This window comes from Mauremys mutica, chromosome 2 (assembly GCF_020497125.1).
Source record: "Mauremys mutica isolate MM-2020 ecotype Southern chromosome 2, ASM2049712v1, whole genome shotgun sequence".
In the NCBI taxonomy this organism is placed as follows: domain Eukaryota; kingdom Metazoa; phylum Chordata; order Testudines; family Geoemydidae; genus Mauremys; species Mauremys mutica.
Window position 1 is genome coordinate 66,502,320 of NC_059073.1, and position 21,144 is coordinate 66,523,463.

Sequence of the window (21,144 nt, forward strand, 5' to 3'; positions counted from 1 at the left end):
AAAAGTATGCAACAGTTTTCATGTGTGACCAGATAGCTTTATTTTTTTCCCCCAAGCATTGCTATTCGACCGTGTCATTTTTTCCATTAATGCGATAGTAAAGAGCTCACTAAGCCAGTCTGTGTAGGAGGGAGGAATTGCAGATTTCCATTTTCTGAGATAACTCTTTTGGCCACTACTGCAATCCATTTCTTAATGTTAACTGGTAATACTAATTCAGCACCCCTAAAATATACAAGTTTGGAGAATGAAAAATAGCAACACTTAAAAGTTTTTGAGAGAGCACTGAATATGGTGTTGCAGAACACATGCGTTTTTGATAGGTATAGAGGATGTGTTAAAGGTTGACATGGGGCTGTTTGCATCTCCAACATTCACTGTGTGGTACCAATCTAGCCTTAAACAAACATTCTGGAGTCCCGTAATACCTGTTTAATATCTTGTTCTGGAAGAATCACAAGGATAAAGAACTTGAAGTATTTTTCATGTTAAGCCAAATATCTTCCTGGGTTTCTGTTCTGACAGTAATGCTAAGTTTTTTTTCCCCCATTTTTCTCTGAGAGTAAGATTGAGAGGTAATAGCCACCTATAAGTAATTCCTACAAAGTGGCTTTTGTTTCCCGATTTCTTAACATGTTCCTAGAGGTGAGAGTTGAAACAGACCAATTGTCTCCCATCGTTGCATGAATCCTTGGCATAGCCGCTGAAAGAAGGAACTGTGAGGCTGCGGTAGCTGATATTGCATATGTAATTGAAGGAGGCCAGTCTATTATTTTGTATTATATCTTTAATTATTATTAATCTTTTTTCTATCTAAATTGTCTAAGCATAGAGCTAGCTTTGATCCTGAGACATAAGCTATTCTATAGTGGTACAAGAAGAGAATTAGTAAGATCAGACACTGTAATCAACATGTTGCAGGAGGCCCCCATGGAGATGCAAAGGTTGGATTTTTCTTTAAGTGTGTTGGTAGTCTCTTAAGGTATATAAAAGAGAGGGAACCAAATGGCATAACTATGCTTTTTTCAATCTCAAACCAGGCCAGTGTGTATACAGAGCTACTGGAGGGGAACCACCTTCCAAGAGGACACATTTGGAATGGTAGATAATATAGATACAAATCTGCCCAGTTGCCCAGGATTTTTTTAAGAGAGTGGCAAGCAAGTTATCTTATATAAATTGCATGATAAGCCTATTTATTCAAGCAAAGAAGAGACCTTAAAAGGCAATAAGCAAATGAGATAAGTCTTTCTTGTGCAGATATTCACTTTAGCTATTTCTATTCCTCCACAGTAAGGACAGAGGGAAGAGACACCACCTCTCTACATCCTTGGAAATTTCTTTTAATACATAGTCCATATTTATAGAAACAACTTTGGGAAGATTAGGATAAATATTAACACCTAAATAAGTTATTTCCTTGCATTTTTCAAATGGAAAATGCTGAAACTGAGAAAGATCTCTTCTCTTGGATAGATCCATTGCTTGTGATTTATTCAAGTTAATGCGAAAACCAGAGCTCTTTCCAAAAATATCAACTGCATTCAATAATGATGGAATTGATGAGGATGTCTGATTTAAACGTTGTTAGAATTGCTTAAATCGATTATTTATATCTATTGGTTCAAAGATGGCACTCCTTTCCTCTTGTAGTAAGGAACAAATATTGTTGGCTAGATCCATCTTAAGTCTTCTGGCAAATAGTTGACCTGCTTTATTTCCCTATTCATAATATCTTTATTTGACCCTATTATGTGAAAAGTCAATGAATGCAGGATAAGCATTCATTATATTTATGTTTGGCACTGATTAGAGAACATAGGAGGTTTTCATTATTTGGGTCAATCTTATACTTTCTCTGCCACTCATCTCTTTCCTTGTCCAGAAAGTCTAGTAACTTGAGTCTTTCTCTCTTCTTTTGGAGGCATATTTTATGCATTCACCCCTTACAGTAGCTTTCAGAGGTTCCCAAAACATGGTATCTGAGAGTGCTTCTTTCTTGTATGACATTAGAAATGACTATATCAACTGTAGAACAAAACTTTGCATCTTTTAGTAGCAGAGTCCACCTAGGAGATTTTAATGATGCGCAACCAGTGTCTGCGGTAAGTATAATTGGAGCGTGATCTGAAATTAATAGCATCAGTAGCTGCTTCTAGGCATGCTGGAATCAGTGCCGAAGACACATGAAAAAAGTCAGTTCTGGAGTAAGATGAGTGTACTGTAAAGAAATATGCATAGTCACGCTCCTTGGGGCGTTTCAGCCTCCATATATCTTTTAAATCAAGTTCATTCATTAATAATGAGGGTTGGCATACTGTGCTTTGGAAGAGGGGTCTTGTGTAATTGGATTTGTCCAGATGTCTGTCTAGCATAGTATTCCAATTGCCTCCCAGTATTACCAATCCATTTTATTAGAAAAAATGACTGCAATGTCTTTGAAAAATTCAGAATTACCTCCACTTGGATACTAACTTTTTTGAGTTGAAACAGCCTTCAAGAAGAACGTAACTTCCTTCAGGATCAGTCCAAGACTGTATATATTGAAAAGTTATACTTTTGTGAATTCAGATGGATGTGCTTCTGCTCCTAGAATTCAGTGATGAATGATACTCAACACCTACCCACATCTTCTTGTTTCTGTTGGCATTTGTTTCTGCAAGATGAGTTTCCTGCAATAAAGCTACTTGGCACTTTTTTTTTAATCCAAGGTGTCCCAGGATTCTAATTTTTTTGGAAGATTGATGAAGTCCCCTCATATTCCAGGAGTGGCACTCTAAGAAATTTCATGGAAAGTTTTAAAAGATATATTAAGATATATTGCCTTATTCTAAAGATAAGTTGAAATTGTAAAACCACCTCTCTAGGAGATAGTCTGTATTTATACATATTAAATATTGGTTATTTTGAATGAATTTATGCCTTCAGTTGAGCCTCTGAGTGTGGCAGGCATACAAAAAGAGCTATAGTTAAATATCATGTGTCTTTCAAAGTATATTTGCTACCGAAAACAACAAATATTAACAGACTTAAAACAAGCCAGTGTGGGCACATTCAGATCTCTGATGACTTCAGTTCTATCCACTCCTCCCTTCCCTATATTATCTAATAGTATAAACATCTCTAAATTAAATATATTTAAAGTCCTATATTACCCTATAAATACCATTGGGGATTCTAAAATATATATAATAGATACAAAAGATTTTCTGTGTACACATATACACATATATTTATATACACAATTAATCATATGTAAATTAATTTATATTGATTTACCAAATCAATTGTAAACACATCATCTAAATACTAAGAATACAATATAAAAATCATATTCAGAGTATGTTCAATGCCATGCACAAATTGAATAACTAGTGCTATTTAAGGTTTAGGTTATAGCCTACTTTATTTGTCAGGAGTGTGTTGACTGTTCTGTAACACAAACCATGAGAGGCAGAGGTAATGGAGAGATCTTGTCTAGCAGTGCAAGTTGTGATGATTAATGCAGATAGTACCAACTACTGACTGAAGTTCTGTAAACTCCATCTTAGTGTTAAACAGTTACTCTATGCCTTGTGGTTGTTATTACTGCGCAATTCCCAAGGAGATCAGCAAGACTTGAGTCTTGCTGGTTATCTACTAGGAGCTGGAAGACGATATAAGGGAATATTATCACATCTACAAGGGCATATAAGAAAACCAACTGACTTTTAAACTTCTTGAGGTAGGCTTTTCATGATGAAAAACCATTCTGTTATTTTTGGTCAAATCTGGTCTCCGTCTTTGAGGTGTTGGCCAAGATTCATAGTGGGTTTTGCAAAATCTTGTGGAGCCTACTAAATCCATACTGAAGGTGAATGTGTACTTGAAGATTTGCTTTATGCCATTGAATGTAGCCCTCTTTTTGTTAAGCTCAGCTGAGAAGTCGGGGAAAAAGAGAAAATGTGTGGCCTTTGTACATAAGGGTTTCAGGTTTTCTAGCAGCTTTCATTAATGTTACTACATCATCAAGCTGCTGAAGTTTAATGATGATGGGTCTGGGTTTGCCAGACTCCTGGCTTCTAATACCACGCATTTGAAGAGCCCTTTCAATATCTAATTGGGGGTCTCTGGGGATCCAATTTAAGTATATCAGGGAGGAGCTTCTGAAGAAAGCTGATGATAATCATCCTCTTTAGACCCTCAGCAATATCCAAGAGGTAAAGTTTGTTTCTTCAAGATCTGTTTTCTAAGTCATCCTGTTTTTCTTCCAATTTGTCTAGTCTAAGCTTTAAGGAGGCAGTTTCTTCTTTCATTTCCCTGGTTTCAATGCAGTCTTTTGTAGCTCATTTTCCAAGTGACCCGTTCAGGATTTTATATCACATACATCCTGAGAGAGTCCACAAATATCTTTTGAGATTGAATCTAGTCAGTCTGTGAGGAATTGCTTCAGTGCTGCGATATCCTGAGCTAGGTTCTGCTGTGGCCTTGCAGCTGCTTAGGTGATTCAGGCTTAGGAGGGGAGGGATAGCTCAGTGGTTTGAGCATTGGCCTGCTAAAACCAGGGTTGTGAGTTTAATCCTTGAGGGGGCCACTTAGGGATCTGGGGCAAAATCAGTACTTGGTCCTGCTAGTAAAGGCAGGGGGCTGGACTCAATGACATTTCAAGGTCCCTTCTAGTTCTAGGAGATTGGTATATCTCCAATTATTACCTTTTAGGTCTTTTGTGGCCTCTCTTTCTTTTTTTTCACTGGAATCCATAGTCAACAATTTGAAGTTTATCCAGGGGATTAATTGAAACTTTGATGACACTTACTGCCAATTTGCTTGGAAAATAATTATTAGAGACAAATTGATATGTGGGGAGTGAGGAAGTCTGAAACTAGGCAGCCATCTTCTTCATGGGTACCACCTGATCCCTCAAAATCTTTTTGAATGAACTTTTTAAAAAAACACTTAATTTTTCATATTTTTCATTATTTTTGTCTATCAATGAAAATGTTGACATTTTTGAAACAATTAAAATTTTCATTTTATTACAAAAAAATTGAATTTTCATGTTTTGTTCTCCTTTCAGCTTTTCATTTTTTTCCCTTTTCTTTCCACTGAAATTTGATTTTTGTTTTGTTTTGAAATGGTGAGGAAGAATCCCACTTCCTCTCACTTTTTTTTATATCTTCCTTTCTTTTTCCATTGAGAGAGGGTTGCAAGAGAAGAACAGAACTCCATTTTATCTCCCTTTTTAACTCTTCCCTCAACTCATTTCCAGTGAGGGAAAGGAAAAGTTTAAAAAAAAAAAAAAAAAAAGGGAGAGTGGAATTTATTGATTTCCCCCTCCCCACCATTTTGAATGAAAAATATAGAAAAGTCAAAATGTTTCATTTGAAATTTAGTCAAAAATATTTTTTATATTTACAAAATATTTTTGCCTAAAATTTCCTTGTCACTGAAATCTCATTTTTTCAACAAAATGCTTTTTGTCTAAAAATGTTGACAAGTTCTAATACAAACATCTTGAATTGCACTCAGATAAGTAACTAGTGCAATGTTTGGAATATCAAAGGCCAGGATAAGGGTGGGAAGGTCATGAGAGAGAACTGATCGGTCATCACATCAAAAGCAGATGGCCACCTAAGAGTCCAGGAGCATTTGGGGATCCATAAGTAGACCTAAATTGCAATCGTATTGACAAAAGGTAAACAGTCTTACTCAGTCATAGAGGCAGAAGCCATCTTTATTCTATTCTCAACCAACCAAGATTACTTTTGATTTATGTGACTGGAGCTTCATCCACTTCACCCTCATCCAAGCCCCTAGCTCAGCCCGCATCTTGAAAAGCAAAAACACTGTACCATATGGGGCTGAAGAAAGAGAAAACGAGCTGTGTGCCATCCACATAATGATGATACTGTAGCTCAACTGCCTTGCTATCTCCTCCAGCCACTGTTTGTAGTGTATACATTTACATTTAGCTATATTAAAACACATATTGTTTGCTTGGACCCATCTTACCAAGGCATTGAGATCATCTGTCCTTTTAATTATTTGTGTCATGTCTAAACTTTATAAGTGATGATTTTATGTTTTGTTCCAGGTTATTAATAAAAGTGACAAATAGCACAGAGCCATGAACCAATCCCTGTGGTACCCCACTAAAAACACGCTTGTTGGATGATGATTCTCCATTTACAATTACATTTTAAACCTATCAGTTAGCCAACTTTTAATCCATTTAATGTATGCCATCTTACTTTTATATCTTTCTAGTTTTTTAATCAAAATGTCATGTGGTACCAACTCAAATGCCTTACAGGAGTTTAAGTATATTATAACAACACAATTACCTTTATCAACCAAACTTGTAATCTCATCAAAAATGTTGATTGGCATTAATTTATATTAACCTCCTTTAATTCTTTATTAATATAGTTCCATATCTTCCATTATCTTGCCCAGGATGGATGTCAGATAGGATGACCCAGTAATTATAGGCCTGTTTCCCCTTTTTGAATATTGGCACAACATTAGCTTTCTTCCAGTCTTCTGGAACTTCCCTGGTATTCCAAGACTTGTTGAAAATCAACATTAATGGTCTAGTGAGCTCCTCAGACAGTTCTTTAAAATTCTTGGATGCAAGTTAACTATACCTGCTGATTTAAAAATGGCTAACTTTAATAGCTGCTGTTTAACAACCTCTTGCAATACTAGTGGAATAGAAAGTGTTATCTGATAGTGCTGCATTACTACAGATCATGTGATAACTTCTGTTTTTCCCCCAATTACAGAACAGAAATATTATTTAACACTTCTTTCTCTTCTGCATTATTATTGATTGTACTATTTCCATCTAATAATGGGCCAATACCATTGTTAAGATTCTTTTTGTTACTAATATACTTTAAAAACTTCTCCTTATTGTCCTTAACTCTGCTGGCCATAGATTTTTCCTTTAGTCCCTTTGCTTTCCTTATCACTTTTCTACAGTTCCTGGCTTCTGATTTATGTCCATTACTTTCAATTTCCCCTTTTTCCATTGGTTTGTTTATATATATAGTTGCCTTGCCTTCACTTCCCCTCTAAACCAGGTCTTTTTTCTTTTTTTTTAAACCAATATGATCTTTTTCCTCAAATGTGGGATTGAGGCTTTCGGGGTATCTAGTAAATGTTCTTAAACAATTCCCAATTATTCAATTTTTTCTGATTAAATTCTTCCTCACAGTTGATTTGGCTCATAATTGTTTTCAGTTTTATGAAATTGACCCTTTTAAAGCACCAATATATATCACTGGTCTGGACTTTATTCCGTTTGCACATTATAAACATGGTCAAGTCATGTTCACTTGTACCCAAGTTACCATTAATTTTTAGTTCTATGATCGGTTCCTCTTTATTAGACAGGGTCTAATACAGAATTTCCCTGTGTTGGCTGCAACACTTTTTGAGTTAGGAAACTATAATATTTAGAAATTCCAGGAATATTTTAGTACTGTCAGCATGAAACTTCCAGCATATGTCACTCAAATCGACGTGCCCCATGGTCACTCAGCTTCTCTCCCCTTCCCCTCATCCCCCAAGAAAGAGAGAAATTGGAATACTCAAGTACAATCCTGTCCATCTGTGCCAGGGCCAAAGTCGAGTCAACCACATCAAAGGCTGCTGATATAAAAGAATCGTCCTGAACATCTGATTGCTGTCCATTTTTGGGAAAAAGTTTCCAACCAGCAAAACCTCTGTGGACTCCGTCCCATACCCAGATTCAGTGTAGAGGAAATAATTGAATCTGAAGACTCCAAATGATCCCAAAGTTCCATTGTCATTGTCTGCTCAATTAACTTATGTAAAAATGCAGGTTAGAGACAGGGCAACAGTTAGCAAGATCCTCAGCATCAGGAGATGGATTCATGAGTACCAGCCTAATGACTGCTCTTTTGGGTGAAGCTGCCACCTTGCCTTCTGTGAAGAGTTAAGGGTTAAATCAGAGGTGGGCAAACTACGGCTGGGCCACATCCGGCCTGCAGGACCCTCCTGCCTAGCTCCTGAGCACCTGGCCCCGGAGGCTCGCCCCCAGCCTCTCCCCTGCTGTTCCCCCTCCCCTGCAGCCTCAGCTCACTGTGTCGCCAGCGCAATGCTCTGGGTGGCGGGGCTGTGTGAGCTCTTGCAGGGCAGCGCAGCAGCAAAGCCGCAGCCTGACCCGCTGCTCTGTGCTGTGCAGTGGCATGGCTGGCTCTAGTCGGGCTGCATGGCTGCCTGTCCTGGTGCTCTGGGCAGCACGGCTGTAGCACTGCTAGCCACCGGTGCTCCAGGCAGCCTGGTAAGAGGGTATGGAGAAGGGGGGTTGGATAGGAGGCAGGGGAGTTTGGGGTGGTGGTCGGGGGTGTGTGTGAATAGGGTGCGGGTGGTCAGAGGGTGGGGAAAGGGGGGGTTGAATTGGGGCAGGGGTCCCTGGGGGGGCAGGAAGGAGATGGGAGGGTGGATGGGGTGATGGGGAGCAGTCAGGGGCTCCGGGGGTGGTCAGGGAGAAGGGGGGTTTGTCAGAGGGTGGGGAAAGGGGGGGTTGAATTGGGGCAGGGGTCCCTGGGGGGGCAGGAAGGAGATGGGAGGGTGGATGGGGCAGTGGGGAGCAGTCAGGGGCAGGGGTTCCGGGGGTGGTCAGGGAGAAGGGGTGGTTGGATGGGGCAGCGGGGGGCAGGGAATGGGGGAGTTGGATGGGGCAGGAGTCTTAAAGGGGCCATCAGGGGGCGAGAAATGGGGGGGGTCAGATAGGGAGCAGGGGCCAGACCACACCTGGCTGTGCAGAGAGGCACAGCCTCCCCTAACCGGCCCTCCATTCGGAAACCCAATGTGGCCCTCAGGCCAAAAAGTTTGCCCACCCCTGCACTAAATAATCAACAGACTTGTTTACTGGACATATGGTATATACATTCCTTTTTTATGTCTGAAACCACTTTAGTTGGATCCATCATCTCTCTGGGTATACCAATGAAATATGTTCATTCCCTAACAGGAGCAGAAGTGAGCCATCACTTCAAATGAGAGACAGTGATGTTCAGCTCATAACACAGCAGTAATCCTCATTCATAATCACAATCCTTAAAACTAGACTGGATCATAGTTGTCATGTCAGTCATTATATATAGTCAACCCAGAGGGGCTATTGTCCGTGTGATTATTGAAGTCACCCATTGTAAAAAAGCCTAGGTTACTATAACATCTGGGCAGGGCAAAACCTTGGTCAACTCAGCTCTGCTGAGGTGAAAATTCTAGCTACAGTCAGCTATTTCTTGTACTGAATTTTGAATTTTAAATTCCTTGATTAACTGCTTCTGCCAAATTTACTTTTTAAGGTCTTCTGTGATTCACCGTAGTGTCTCGTGGTTTACAGTACAATTTTAATCCATCAAAGTTTTTTTTAGCCATTGTAAGACCAAACAAAACAACTGGTTTTAACCAAGAGCAGCTAATTATATTGACCTATATGAATTCATAAAAATGCATTTCTCTGGAATAAGCAGGCAATCTGGTCAGATAGTGTGTAAGAGAAAAACCTATTAATTAACAATATGAAATAATTTTCTGCTTTGTTTTATAAAATCAGGGGTACTAATCTTATTATACCATTTATCCCTCAGGGTTCTGTAAGTGTTTTGCTACAAGATACAGAAAATATTTAGTATAAATATCTTCCTTTCAGGGAAAAGTTGAAGAAGCTGTGAAGGCCTTTGAAGTATTAGTGAGCAAATATCCACAGAGTCCACGAGCAAGATATGGGAAAGCACAGGTACCAGTGAAACTGTTGTAAATGTAAAAATAATATTCAGAGGTTATCTAATAATAGAATCCTGTGTACAAAACAGACCGTTTCTGTATTCTATACAGTGATCCCAGTTTTTAAGTTAAAACCCCTGGTTGTCTATTTCAAGTATCCTCCTCCTGAAAATAGACACTGGAAAACAAGCTCTGACTTCATAATAATTTAGTTCCTTGATGCAATAACTCCAAAACAGAAATAATCATTTTATTTTCATAAAGCATGGGGGAGTCACAGGAATAGGTGTAATAAAAATCTATTTGAACTCATATTCATCAAGATAAGCCAAGTGAAACCATCACAGTAAAAGAAAGTTGAGCTGTGCTACAATTAATGAGGCATTTGAACTGGAGTCACTATCAGTTTTCACTTGGTAAATAACAGTTATGCTAAAACCAAAGCCCCAACTACCAAAAAACCTAGTGCATACACAGTAGTATACAGTGGACCAAATTCTCTGATCATGGAAATGGATGAAATTCCATTGGAGTCAATGGATCTACACCCTTTTACACCAGCAGAACATTTGGCCCCATTTGTGCGATGGTGCTTCAGTTAAGAACAGATTTCTTTATTAAACAATGCTTTTCATATTTCCCTTCTTTATGAATTAATCCCTTCCACAGAGCTGTAAATTAATGCTTGCAAATGTTTTTAACAGTAATTCCTCACAGTATAATCGAATGCCGTAAATGTGTGTAGCACTATTCTTACACGGTCTCACAGAGCTTAACAGTCAGAACAGAACAAGACTCCATAACACTAAATAAAGCATTAACAAAATGCCTCACTGAAATAGTTGTTCTCTTGCTGCTAAAGCAGTCTGCGGGCCAGCAGGAGGAGGGTTCAACTGGCATCAAATGTCTATGGAAGCATTACAGAAGAATTAAAATTGAAACCAACAGCAGCCTGCATTTCAGTGGGGACTTTGGATGAAACTAGTACAAGTGTGAGGGAATGGTGATTTTAATACTTACCCCCATTGCGCTTAGATTGAAGCTGCAATTATAAAAAAAAAGAGAGACAGGGAGAGCAGCTTTGGCACATCTTCAATCAAAGTGGTGTGTGGGTGAAGTACCGGGCCAAATTTTGCCTGCAGCTAAAGCCATTTTGTTACCCCACTGAGTTGTCCAGGTGTAAATGGGGACAGAAGTCTAACGACTCAGGAGGCAGAGCGTAGTGTTAGTGTTAAATCCCATTTCTGCTATTTACTATTCTGGGGCTAGCCAGAGGCTGCTCCAGTGTACTCTAACAGGAACAACTCCCTATAAGCTGTTCCACTGGCAGAGGATTGGCCAGAGTTCTCCTGTTAGGCAGAGTCTCCTGTTCCTGGCATCGACATCTCCTCACCCCCAAAGCACCTCTTAAACTGGGGAGCAGGTGGTATGAAGTCAGCTATGCTGACTTTTTGACATCCAAGATTTTCTTCAAAATGTTGGGAACTTCAGTTTCACTTTTAAGGCAGTTTTAATATCACTTTGAACCACTTTGGTGTAACAGTATGATTATGAAAGAGGCTGATAATCAGGCCCTAATGTCATAATTAGCATTCTTTTCTCAGACATGCGTAAGTAACTTATAGGTGCATCTCTGGTTTTGGCAGCCTTGTATTCTACGTATGGAATTTGTAATCAGGGCTAGGTGGCATTAACTTTCTACTTTTGCATGCTCACCTTTAAATAATTGATGGAACTACTATTGATTTCAGTGGAGGACGGGGGCCTTGGAAAAAAGTAGTTGGACAATCATGGTGTGCGCTGAAGTACTGTGGATCATTCCCAAGACTGTCATTACATAATTTTATTTGTAAGACACTGTTACTTTTCAAGGAGGCCAAGATTTCACCCTAAGAGTGTCCTCACTCCTGCATTATGAAGGCACCATTGACTTCATACAATACATACGAATTGGCCAGATTCTGCCTCTAATAGATAGGTGGGGCTTGTTTTTTTTCTTATTGTTCTGAAAACTGTAAAGGCATGGATGTTCCTTTCCCCAAATTTCTGCAACAGCAGTTATAATTATGGTATTATCCGCAAAGTACAAGCAATTACTAGGTTGATTTCTTGGCCTGGCTGACACCATATCAGAATTGCTATATTGTAGTGGTAATATCTTACATAGATGTAATGCCTTTCATCCTCAGAGATCTCAGAGCTCTTTCCAAATAATATGTGATGTGATCTGTATCAATGAAATTTGATATATGATGGAATACGATGGCAGCTGTTCCTTCCTGCTATATTTTTCCTTAAACATCCTTCCCCATCTTTCATCCCAGAAAATAAGCCAGTTTCTTAGAGGGTATTCCATCAAGAAAAAAGAAATTATTCCTAACTATTGATTTCTGAGTTTGTCTCTGGGACAAACCACTCAAATGTTTGACTGTGATCATATTTTTCAAAGGTAACATGATCATGGTATTTTCCCCTTTCAGTTTCAGAATAGTGAGCTTGAGCCAGTCAGTCGTGATGTGCAGAATTAATTGTATAAACAAAGAAATTCATTGAACGTTGTAAACTTAAAAAAAAAAAACCTGTATGTAAGGAGTTGCTAGGTATTAATCACTGACAGCAACAATATGCAGTTAATGTGATTGAAACTTTTTTAATTAATGTCAGGGTAGTCAATAAAACATTGAATCTAAATTGATTGACCTATATATGTTTCCATTACTGAAGTGCTTGTGATGCACAAAAGCACCTACCCCATCGTGCTAATTAGCTAAATATGAATGGAACACAGGCCAATAAAAATAGGAGACATTAGGAAGGACTCATAGAATACTACTAATTTGACTCAGCATAGAAAGCATATAAATCAATATTCACACTTTTAAAATTAAGTATGTGAGATCAGTCTAGCTCTGTTTCACTACTAAAAACTGGGGAGCAAAATATATGCAGACAATGGAGAGAGGTTCCATGCTAGGGGTGAAATCTTGGTTCTCTTGAAGTCAACGGGAGTTTTGCCATTGTCTACGATAGAGCAAGGATTTCACCCTACATGTCAATATGCATCTAAGTCTGCTTTCAAACTTGAAAAACAAAATGAGGTTTGTGGAATATTCCTAGTAGAATTCTATCAGCTACTGTAGGTAGAAGTGGAGGACAGGAAAGAATTGTTGGGAGTAAGAGAAGAAACTAGGTAAAGAGAAGAGTGAGACCGCACGAGCACAAGGTATAAATGGAAGAGGAAAGGGTGAAAAGCCCGATGAACAGGGAGAAGCAGGTTGGGGACCAGAATGGTTCCAGTGGTGGAAGAAGAACTGAATGGAGGCTGGGAGGGCAGCAGACAACAGGCAAACAAGCGGGAAAATATCCAGGGTTCTCATGCTGTCAGAAGGCTGAGAAGGTTGCTCTCCTGGCAGCTTCCCCCTCATTGCGAGACGAGAGAGCGCTCACCCAGCAGAGGGACAGGAAGGGGAGCTAGAAGGCCTAACCTTGGTTCTGACTGGTGCTGGCTGCTTTGAGGGAGGATCCTGAGAGTCTGGGAATTGTCATGGTCTCCCCCCCCCGCCCCGCAAGTTCCTCCTGGTTCCTGCTGCTCTTCCCCATGTGGGGTTGGGGTGGAGGAGAGAAAGTGGTGGGGTCCAATGCTCTGAGCATTTTCCTAAGCCTTATAGAACCAATCTTCGCATTCCCATGCTGATAAGGTGTAACAATTTGTCTTTAAATAACACAAGATTTATTGTTATGGCAAGTAGATGCCACAAGTTACCAGAAAATTATTGAACACCTGGCAAATGATGGTAGCATTTTAACAATAGCTCAGGTATCTTTCAGCTCCTGGGGCTGCTTCTCTGACTTTCTCATCAGGCAACATCTGGAGAGTTTAGAAAATTAGGCATTATCCACTGACAGCTCTGATCTGTATAAAACATATTCCTTCCATATCATTAATATTGTCGTTTTAAAGCAGAAATTCTGATTTCAACTAGTATCACCCACAAAGTTTTTAGAATTTGGTATGATGCATTGCACTAGCATGTTACCTTTGAAAAATACAAAATGACAAATTTTCAGTTGGAATAACTCAATTACTTCAATGGAGTTCCATCAACAGAAAATGTGGCCCAAAATCTATATATATTAGAAAATGGTCTATGATGACAAAACCTTCTGATATAAGAATGCCGTTTCATCTCATTTACATGGATGCCTGTCAAAAAGAGAATGTAGAAGTAAGAATCTGCTATAGGTGGTTGTGAACAAAGTGCCTTGTGCTATTATGCAGATATAATTTCTCATACATATGATGACAAACATTTCCCAGGGAGATATGAATGCTGGATAGAAATCCACCTTGCCAGAGTGCACAAGCAACTAGAGTTCTGCTCCAAGCTCACACTTGAAGGCACTTGTTAAATTTGACACATTGAGGAATGATACAATTTTGCCTTTACTCAAAAAGAAATTTTTTTAAACTCCAAACTATATGATAATTTATTATTTATAAGAATTTTGTGATTCCACCTAGTGTGAGGATGACTTAGCTGAGAAGATGAGAAGCAATGAAATACTGCAAAAAGCCATCAATACTTTTCAGGAGGTGGCTAGCCTGCCAGACGTCCCTGCTGATTTGGTAAAATTGAGCCTGAAACGACAAGCAGACAGGCAGCAATTTCTTGGTAAGATTTAAATATGGCTTATATGTATGACTCAACTGTACACAATTTATGGGGGAGATTTTCAAATGTGCTTAAGCGAAGTAGGAACACCGACCAGTTCCACTGATTTTTCAATGGGACTTGTATACCCAAGTCCCTTACATACTTTTGAAAAATCTCCCCCTAAAATGCTGTTAGTTATTATTAGATATTTGGATTACAGTAATGCCTAGAATGCCAAGAATTGTGCCACATTGTGCTAGGTGATGTGCCTATAGTGAATGACAGTCCCTGACTCATAAAGTTTACGATCTATACAGGCAGAAGTAGGAGAAGGAGAAGCTTTGGTAGGCCTATCTTCAGAGGTGTTACTGAGGAAAGGAGAGATTAAGTGTTTACATATGATCATGCAGGGAACCTGCAACAGAACAACCTTGGGTATGTCACTTCACCTCTCTATGTCTCAGTTTTGCTATCTGTAAAATTGGTATAATGATGCTTATCTTCACTTTGTAAAGTGCTTTGAGATCTACTCATGAAAAGCACTATACAATAGTTAGGTGGTGTTGCTATTGTTATTCTCCTGAGTCCCAGTCCAGTGTCTTTAGCCACTGTCCTTCCTCGCTGCATGTTTGGGAAAGTGCTGTTTCTCAAAATCAGACCATCATTTTTAATGCATATTTTGAGATTTTAAAAATCTATTTTGAAGCTGTTAATGCACTGTTAAGGGACTGTAATTAGTGAGTATAACTCTGTTGACAAGAAATCCCATATTTATTATTGCTCACAAGCTTCCTGTCAGTTTTATATGTTTAGTTTTATTTATTTAAACTATTCAATTAACATAATTTACACTCATTGCTATTGAAACTCTTTCTAAGAAGCAGAAAGTTCAGTAAAGTATTACACCATCAGTTAGGTATTCTGTATCTCAGCTGTGTGGTTTGCTAGATCTCATGGGTTAAAGAACTACATGAAAACTGTCTTAAACAACCAATCAGTTGGCTGACAAAAAATCACTTGTCTTCAGTGGTGTTGCAGCCATGTTGGCCCCAGGATTTTAGAGAGACAAGGTGGGTAAGTTAATATCTTTTATTGGACCAACTTCTGTTGGTGAGAGAGGCCAGCTTTGGCACTCTTATACCTGAAGAAGAATGCTGTGTAAGCAACAAAACTGTCTTTCACCAACAGAAGTTGATATAATAAAAGAGAGTACCTCACCCCCTTTGTCACGCAAAAATCACTTGTTTATTTAATGGATAGGGTCTTGCACTGGAGGTAGACTACAGCTGTACTCAGTACATTCATAAATAATTTAGGGCTACCTCTAGATTGTCTAATACAGATGGTATCTTTACAGTTTTCCTTGTATATTTGTGTGTCAAGGTTTTTATGAAGTAGCCCATCACCATGGTATCTGAATTCTTACAGGCTTTTTGTAAGTTGATCATACTTTTCAGCTGATAACTTTAACTTACAATTCTATCTTCATATAGAACAATGGAAGCTTAATCATTATAGTCATGAAAAGGATCTGCCCCAAACTCTGAGCTGCATAAAAGAAACTTTAAAATTAGGGCTGTCGATTAATCTTAGTTAACTCATGTGATTAACTAAAAAAAATTAATCGTGATTAATTGTAGTTTAAATTGCACTGTTAAACAATAGAATACCAATTGAAATTTACTAAATATTTTGGATGTTTTCTACATTTTCAAATATATTGATTACAATTACAACACAGAATATAACATGTACAGTGCTCACTTTATATTATTATTTTTATTACAAATATTTGCACTGTAAAAATGATGAAAGAAATAGTATTTTGCAATTCACCTCATAGAAATAATGTAGTGCAATCTTTTTATTGTGAGAGTTGAACTTACAAATGTATAATTATGCACAAAAAATAACTGCACTCAAAAACAAAACAATGTAAAACTTTAGCACTTACAAGTCCATTCAGTCCTACTTCTTGTTCAGCCAATCGCTCAGACAAACAAGCTTGTTTACATTTATGAGAGATAATGCTGCCCTCTTCTTATTTACAATGTCACCTGAAAGTGAGAACAGATGTTCCCTCGGCACTTTTGTAGCCGGCATTGCAAGGTATTTACGTTCCACATATGCTGAACATTCGTATGCCCCTTCATGCTTCAGTCACTATTCCAGAGGACATACTTCCATACTGATGATACTTGTTAAAAAATGTGTTAATTAAATTTGTGACTAAACTCCTTGGGGAGATTTGACAAAACGCAAAAAAGTTATCACTGAACTTCAGGGTACTGAAAAATTTGGGCCACACCTAGGTCTTAGTGTCCTCCCTCCTGCCTCTTCCTATCCCTGTTCTGACCCTTCCTGCAAGCTCCCACAGCTAGCTGCTGCAGCCTGGTGAGTCTTCCTCTGGAGGGGATCTAGTAACTTAAAAGTGAAAAAGCCTTCTGGCCTGCCAGACCTATTAGCACAACATTGAAACTGTTAAAGAGCCATTCAAGTGGTAATGAAGCCTTTTAACAGGCATTTGCCAATCCCCAGATATATACTGTCAGTTTCTGAATTTATTGACAAAAACAGTTGTGCATTACTGTAATATTTACTCAGAACATGTTAGTCTCCAGGACTAAAATTTACTTTAGAAATATTTCATGAGTGTGCTTAAGATGATAAAATCACATTTCTAAAAAAATTCCTTGCATAGATTTTTAGACGCACTATCTGAGTATTCATCTTTAGCCTTATATGCTTGGATCTTCAGACATATAGTTTTTTTAAATAAATCCTTCAAAAGACCACCCTTTTCTAATATATACGTTTTAATTACTATAGTACAAAAAACTTGCTTCCAAAGTCTTCCTGTCCTTTCTGTCTATCCCTTTCGCTGGACAAATGAGTTTCCTTTTCTTTACTTCTAACTATTTGATGAACTAAATTTTGATGAATTAAGTTTTAAGAGAACCCTTTAAAAAAAATCAGTATCTTAGTAAGATATAAAATCCTTTGTTATGCCTAAAATCTTTGGAAACATATTTTTTAAAGTTGGTGAAATTTCATAAACGTGTCTATTGTTATGGAGATCACACAAAGTAAATTAGTGTTCCTTTTTTCTAAAAGCAATGAACATTGTTATGAATACACTTATCCTCTGTGACTGATTAATTTAAAAGAATGTCTTTATTTCAGTGAGTTAAATATGTAGTTAATCTGGAATTATTACTTTATGAAGTCTTAAGAGTACAATTAAAATATAAAATCAGCTTAGAAATACTGATTAAGAAGAACAGAGAAGAGTTGCATCATGTATTCCATAATATTTAATGTTGTATTCAGCAGGACAGCTGACTTGCCCTTACTACAAAGTTTTTGCAAATAAATCTCTGACAAACTTCAGGGTATATTAAAAAAAAAAAAATACCCTGACTGACATTTTTTATTTCCAGGTTTAGTGTTTTTAATTAGGTACCTTGTGCATGTCCAGTCTTCACCTTCTGGCATGTAGTAGAAAATATGCTCAATTTTCTTTAGAAAGAAATTGCAGAAGAGTGTTTTTTTTCCAAATGTCATTTGTTTCATTTGGGTTCAGGGATTTGGCTGGAAGGGGTTGAGCAGGGGCGGGGAGGGAAGAGAGACAGTGGGGAGAGGGCAGGGCCTGGTGCAGAGCAGGGGTGGAGTATGGGTGAGGGCCACAGGGTGAAGAGGTGGACTGAGGAACTAACCTCCCCAAGAGGCAGCTTCACCCACCATCCGTGACAGCAGGTAAGAGTGGGTCAGCTCCCGCACACTCAGTGCGCACTGCAGTCTCCTTAGGCAGGGGCCGTATTCACAGAGCCGAATGTGTCGGCGCAGCGCATTCTGCATGAGGGAGAGGGTAAGGGGGTCTCTGTGGGGAACTGTGACTCTCCGCTGCCATGAGGTGGGCGGGTGGCTCAATATCCTTTGCTGCCTCATCCCTCCTCCTCTGCCATCGGGCATAGGGGCACGAGTTTGATAATACTGCGTAGGGCCCCATAAATCCTAAGGACAGCCCTGTGAAGGGACATATGAATCTTTAGCGCATCTGGCATGTAAATATCTTGCAATGCCAGCTACAACAGTGCCTTGCGAACACCTGTTCTCACTTTCAGGTGACATTGTAAATAAGAAGAGGGCAGCATTATCTCCTGCACATGTAACCAAACTTGTTTCTCTTAGCGATTGGCTGAACAAGAAGTAGGACTGAGGGGACTTGTAGGCGCTAAAGTTTGACATTGTTTTATTTTTGAATGCAAGTTTTTTTGTGCATAATTCTACATTTGTAAGTTCAACTTTTATGATACAGAGATTGCACAACAGCAGTGGTTCTGAAAGCCTGTCCGCTGCTTGTTCAGGAAAAGCCCCTGGTGGGCCGGGCCGGTTTGTTTACCTGCCGCTCCAAGCCAATGGGGGCTGCGGGAAGGGCGGCCAGCACATCCCTCGGCCCACGCCACTTCCCGCAGCCCTCATTGGCCTAGAGCGGTGAACCACGGCCAGTGGGAGCCACAATCGGCCAAACCTGCGGATGCAGCAGGTAAACAAACCCACCTGGCCCGCCAGGGGCTTTCCCTGAACAAGCGGCAGACCGACTTTGAGAACCAGTGCTTGTATTAGGTGAATTGAAAAAAACTATTTTATTTTTACAGTGCAAATATTTATAATAAAAATAAATATAAAGTGAGCACTGTACACTTTGTATTCTGTGTTTAAATTGGAATCAATATATTTGAAAATGTGGAAAACATTCAAAAATATTTAAATAAATGGTATTCTATTATTGTTTAACAGCACAACAAATATTGTTAATCATTTGACAGCCCTAAGTAAAATCCCTTCCCTAAAAAAATCTGGAGACTTTTGGAATTTTGTCTTTTAAAAAAAAAAAAAAAAAAAAGAGAGAAAGAAACTCAGGTGCTCCCTGGGAGTCAGGAGACCTAGGCTTATTCACAATGGCACTGATGCAACATGATTTGAAAGGATTCTCTTATGCACACATTTTGAAAAATAAATGTTGAGTGCCTCAGTTTTTAAGTTGCCTAACTTTAGACTCACATGCCCTGACATTCAGTGATGGCAGCACCAATATCTCCCACTGATTTCAGCTGGGCTTGTGAGTTCTGATGATCACAATGTAGGAACGAAAGTTAGGACCCCAAAACTGAAGCTGCCAAACTAGAGGGCACTTTTGAAAATTTAGGTCCCAGTCTTGTGATGATCCAAGCTGACCCCCGAACTCATACAAAGCCTGACTGACTTCAGTAAGCATAAGAGTCCATCCAGATAGATCAGTTTTCAGGACTGGCTTGCTCTTAACTTCTCTGTTCTTCAGGAAGATCACAGTGCTTAGTTAAGAACATGCTTAAATTATTTGATTTATCAGGGCCAAAATTTGAGTTAAAGTGCTTTCCTGACTTCGTAGAGCACTTTCAGATCTGCAGAAGAATAGTAGCTACAAAAATGTAAGGTATTATTGCCATACATAGAATTGTAATGTAAAGTATTACTATTACTGCCATACATAGAACTGTCCACTAGAGGCTCCCATAATCCTGGAAGATATGTACAATACCATTGGAGATTTCTTAGGTATTGCTTGTAAGGTGAGAATGAACTAGTTAAGTGTATTCATATGTAATGAAATCCTCTTTTATGTTCAGCATCATCAGTGATCATTAATGAAAGGTGGGGTACACAATTCTTTGATCAGCATGTATTTCATGTTATAATTGTTATAATTCACTTTTATTCAATCAAATTAGGTCACATGAGAGGTTCTCTGGTTACTCTTCAGAAACTAGTTCATCTGTTTCCCAATGATATCTCATTGAAGAATGACCTTGGAGTGGGTTACCTCTTAATAGGAGATAACAGTAATGCCAAGAAAGTTTATGAGGAGGTGAGCTTCCATTTCATATCAACTGAGAAAAAAATCCATTGTTAAAGTATTTATTCAAAAGTTTGCTTATTTAACTCTCTTAATGCTTTGTAAAGCAAATCACCTGTATGTATGACTCTTAAGGGTTAACATAAATAACTCATTGCTCATGAATAGTTGATCTTAAATTGGTTATTCAAATATTCCTGTTATCAAGATATTAAACACTCTTCTTTATAGACTAGTAAAATTCAGGTGAAACTCTCTTTTTCACATGATTAACATAAATTGGCTCCTTATACCTTAGGGTAACCAGCTGTGTGTGTATTTATATACTAATGTACATAGGAATCCTATGTTCATGATGAGAGGTGAAGACTTCTAATTATCTATAGGACAGAATACAGCAGAGATCCCTTACTTTGCTCTGCCAGTGTGCCTCAGCCCTGTTCTGGAGAGAGGGATGTGTAGGCCCTACCAACTTCACGGCCATGAAAAACACATCACGGACAGTGAAATCAGACTTCCCCGTGAAATCTAGCTAAAGGAGAGAGGAAGGATGGGCAGGGCAGGGCTGGGGTGCCACAGCTGTGGGCATCTACTGTTCATCGGGCTCCAGCTGCTAATCAGCTGGGTTCTGGAGGGATGGGACTTCCTCTTCTCTTGCATGGCCACTCTTGGGAGGAAATCAGACCCACCTACACCTCTGGGTACCTCCCCCGGCTGCAGGAAGCTCCACGGATTTTGCCTTCAGAGCCCAGCTATGAAGGCAGTGCAGAAGTGAGGATGGCAATCACACACACACACACACACACACACACACACACACACACACACACACACACACACACCAGCTTT

The 21,144-nt window shown here is 38.9% G+C and overlaps 1 protein-coding gene across 1 annotated transcript in view; it reads left to right on the top strand.

The window, feature by feature from the left end:
* LOC123365314 (aspartyl/asparaginyl beta-hydroxylase-like) overlaps nucleotides 1-21,144 on the top strand; it is a 127,743-nt gene that overhangs the window by 69,383 nt on the left and 37,216 nt on the right. Inside the window, exons 17-19 of the mRNA XM_045008047.1 lie at nucleotides 9,671-9,757; nucleotides 14,267-14,417; nucleotides 20,171-20,307. Of these exons, the coding sequence (XP_044863982.1) occupies nucleotides 9,671-9,757; nucleotides 14,267-14,417; nucleotides 20,171-20,307 (375 nt within the window). The remainder of the gene's footprint in view (nucleotides 1-9,670; nucleotides 9,758-14,266; nucleotides 14,418-20,170; nucleotides 20,308-21,144) is intronic.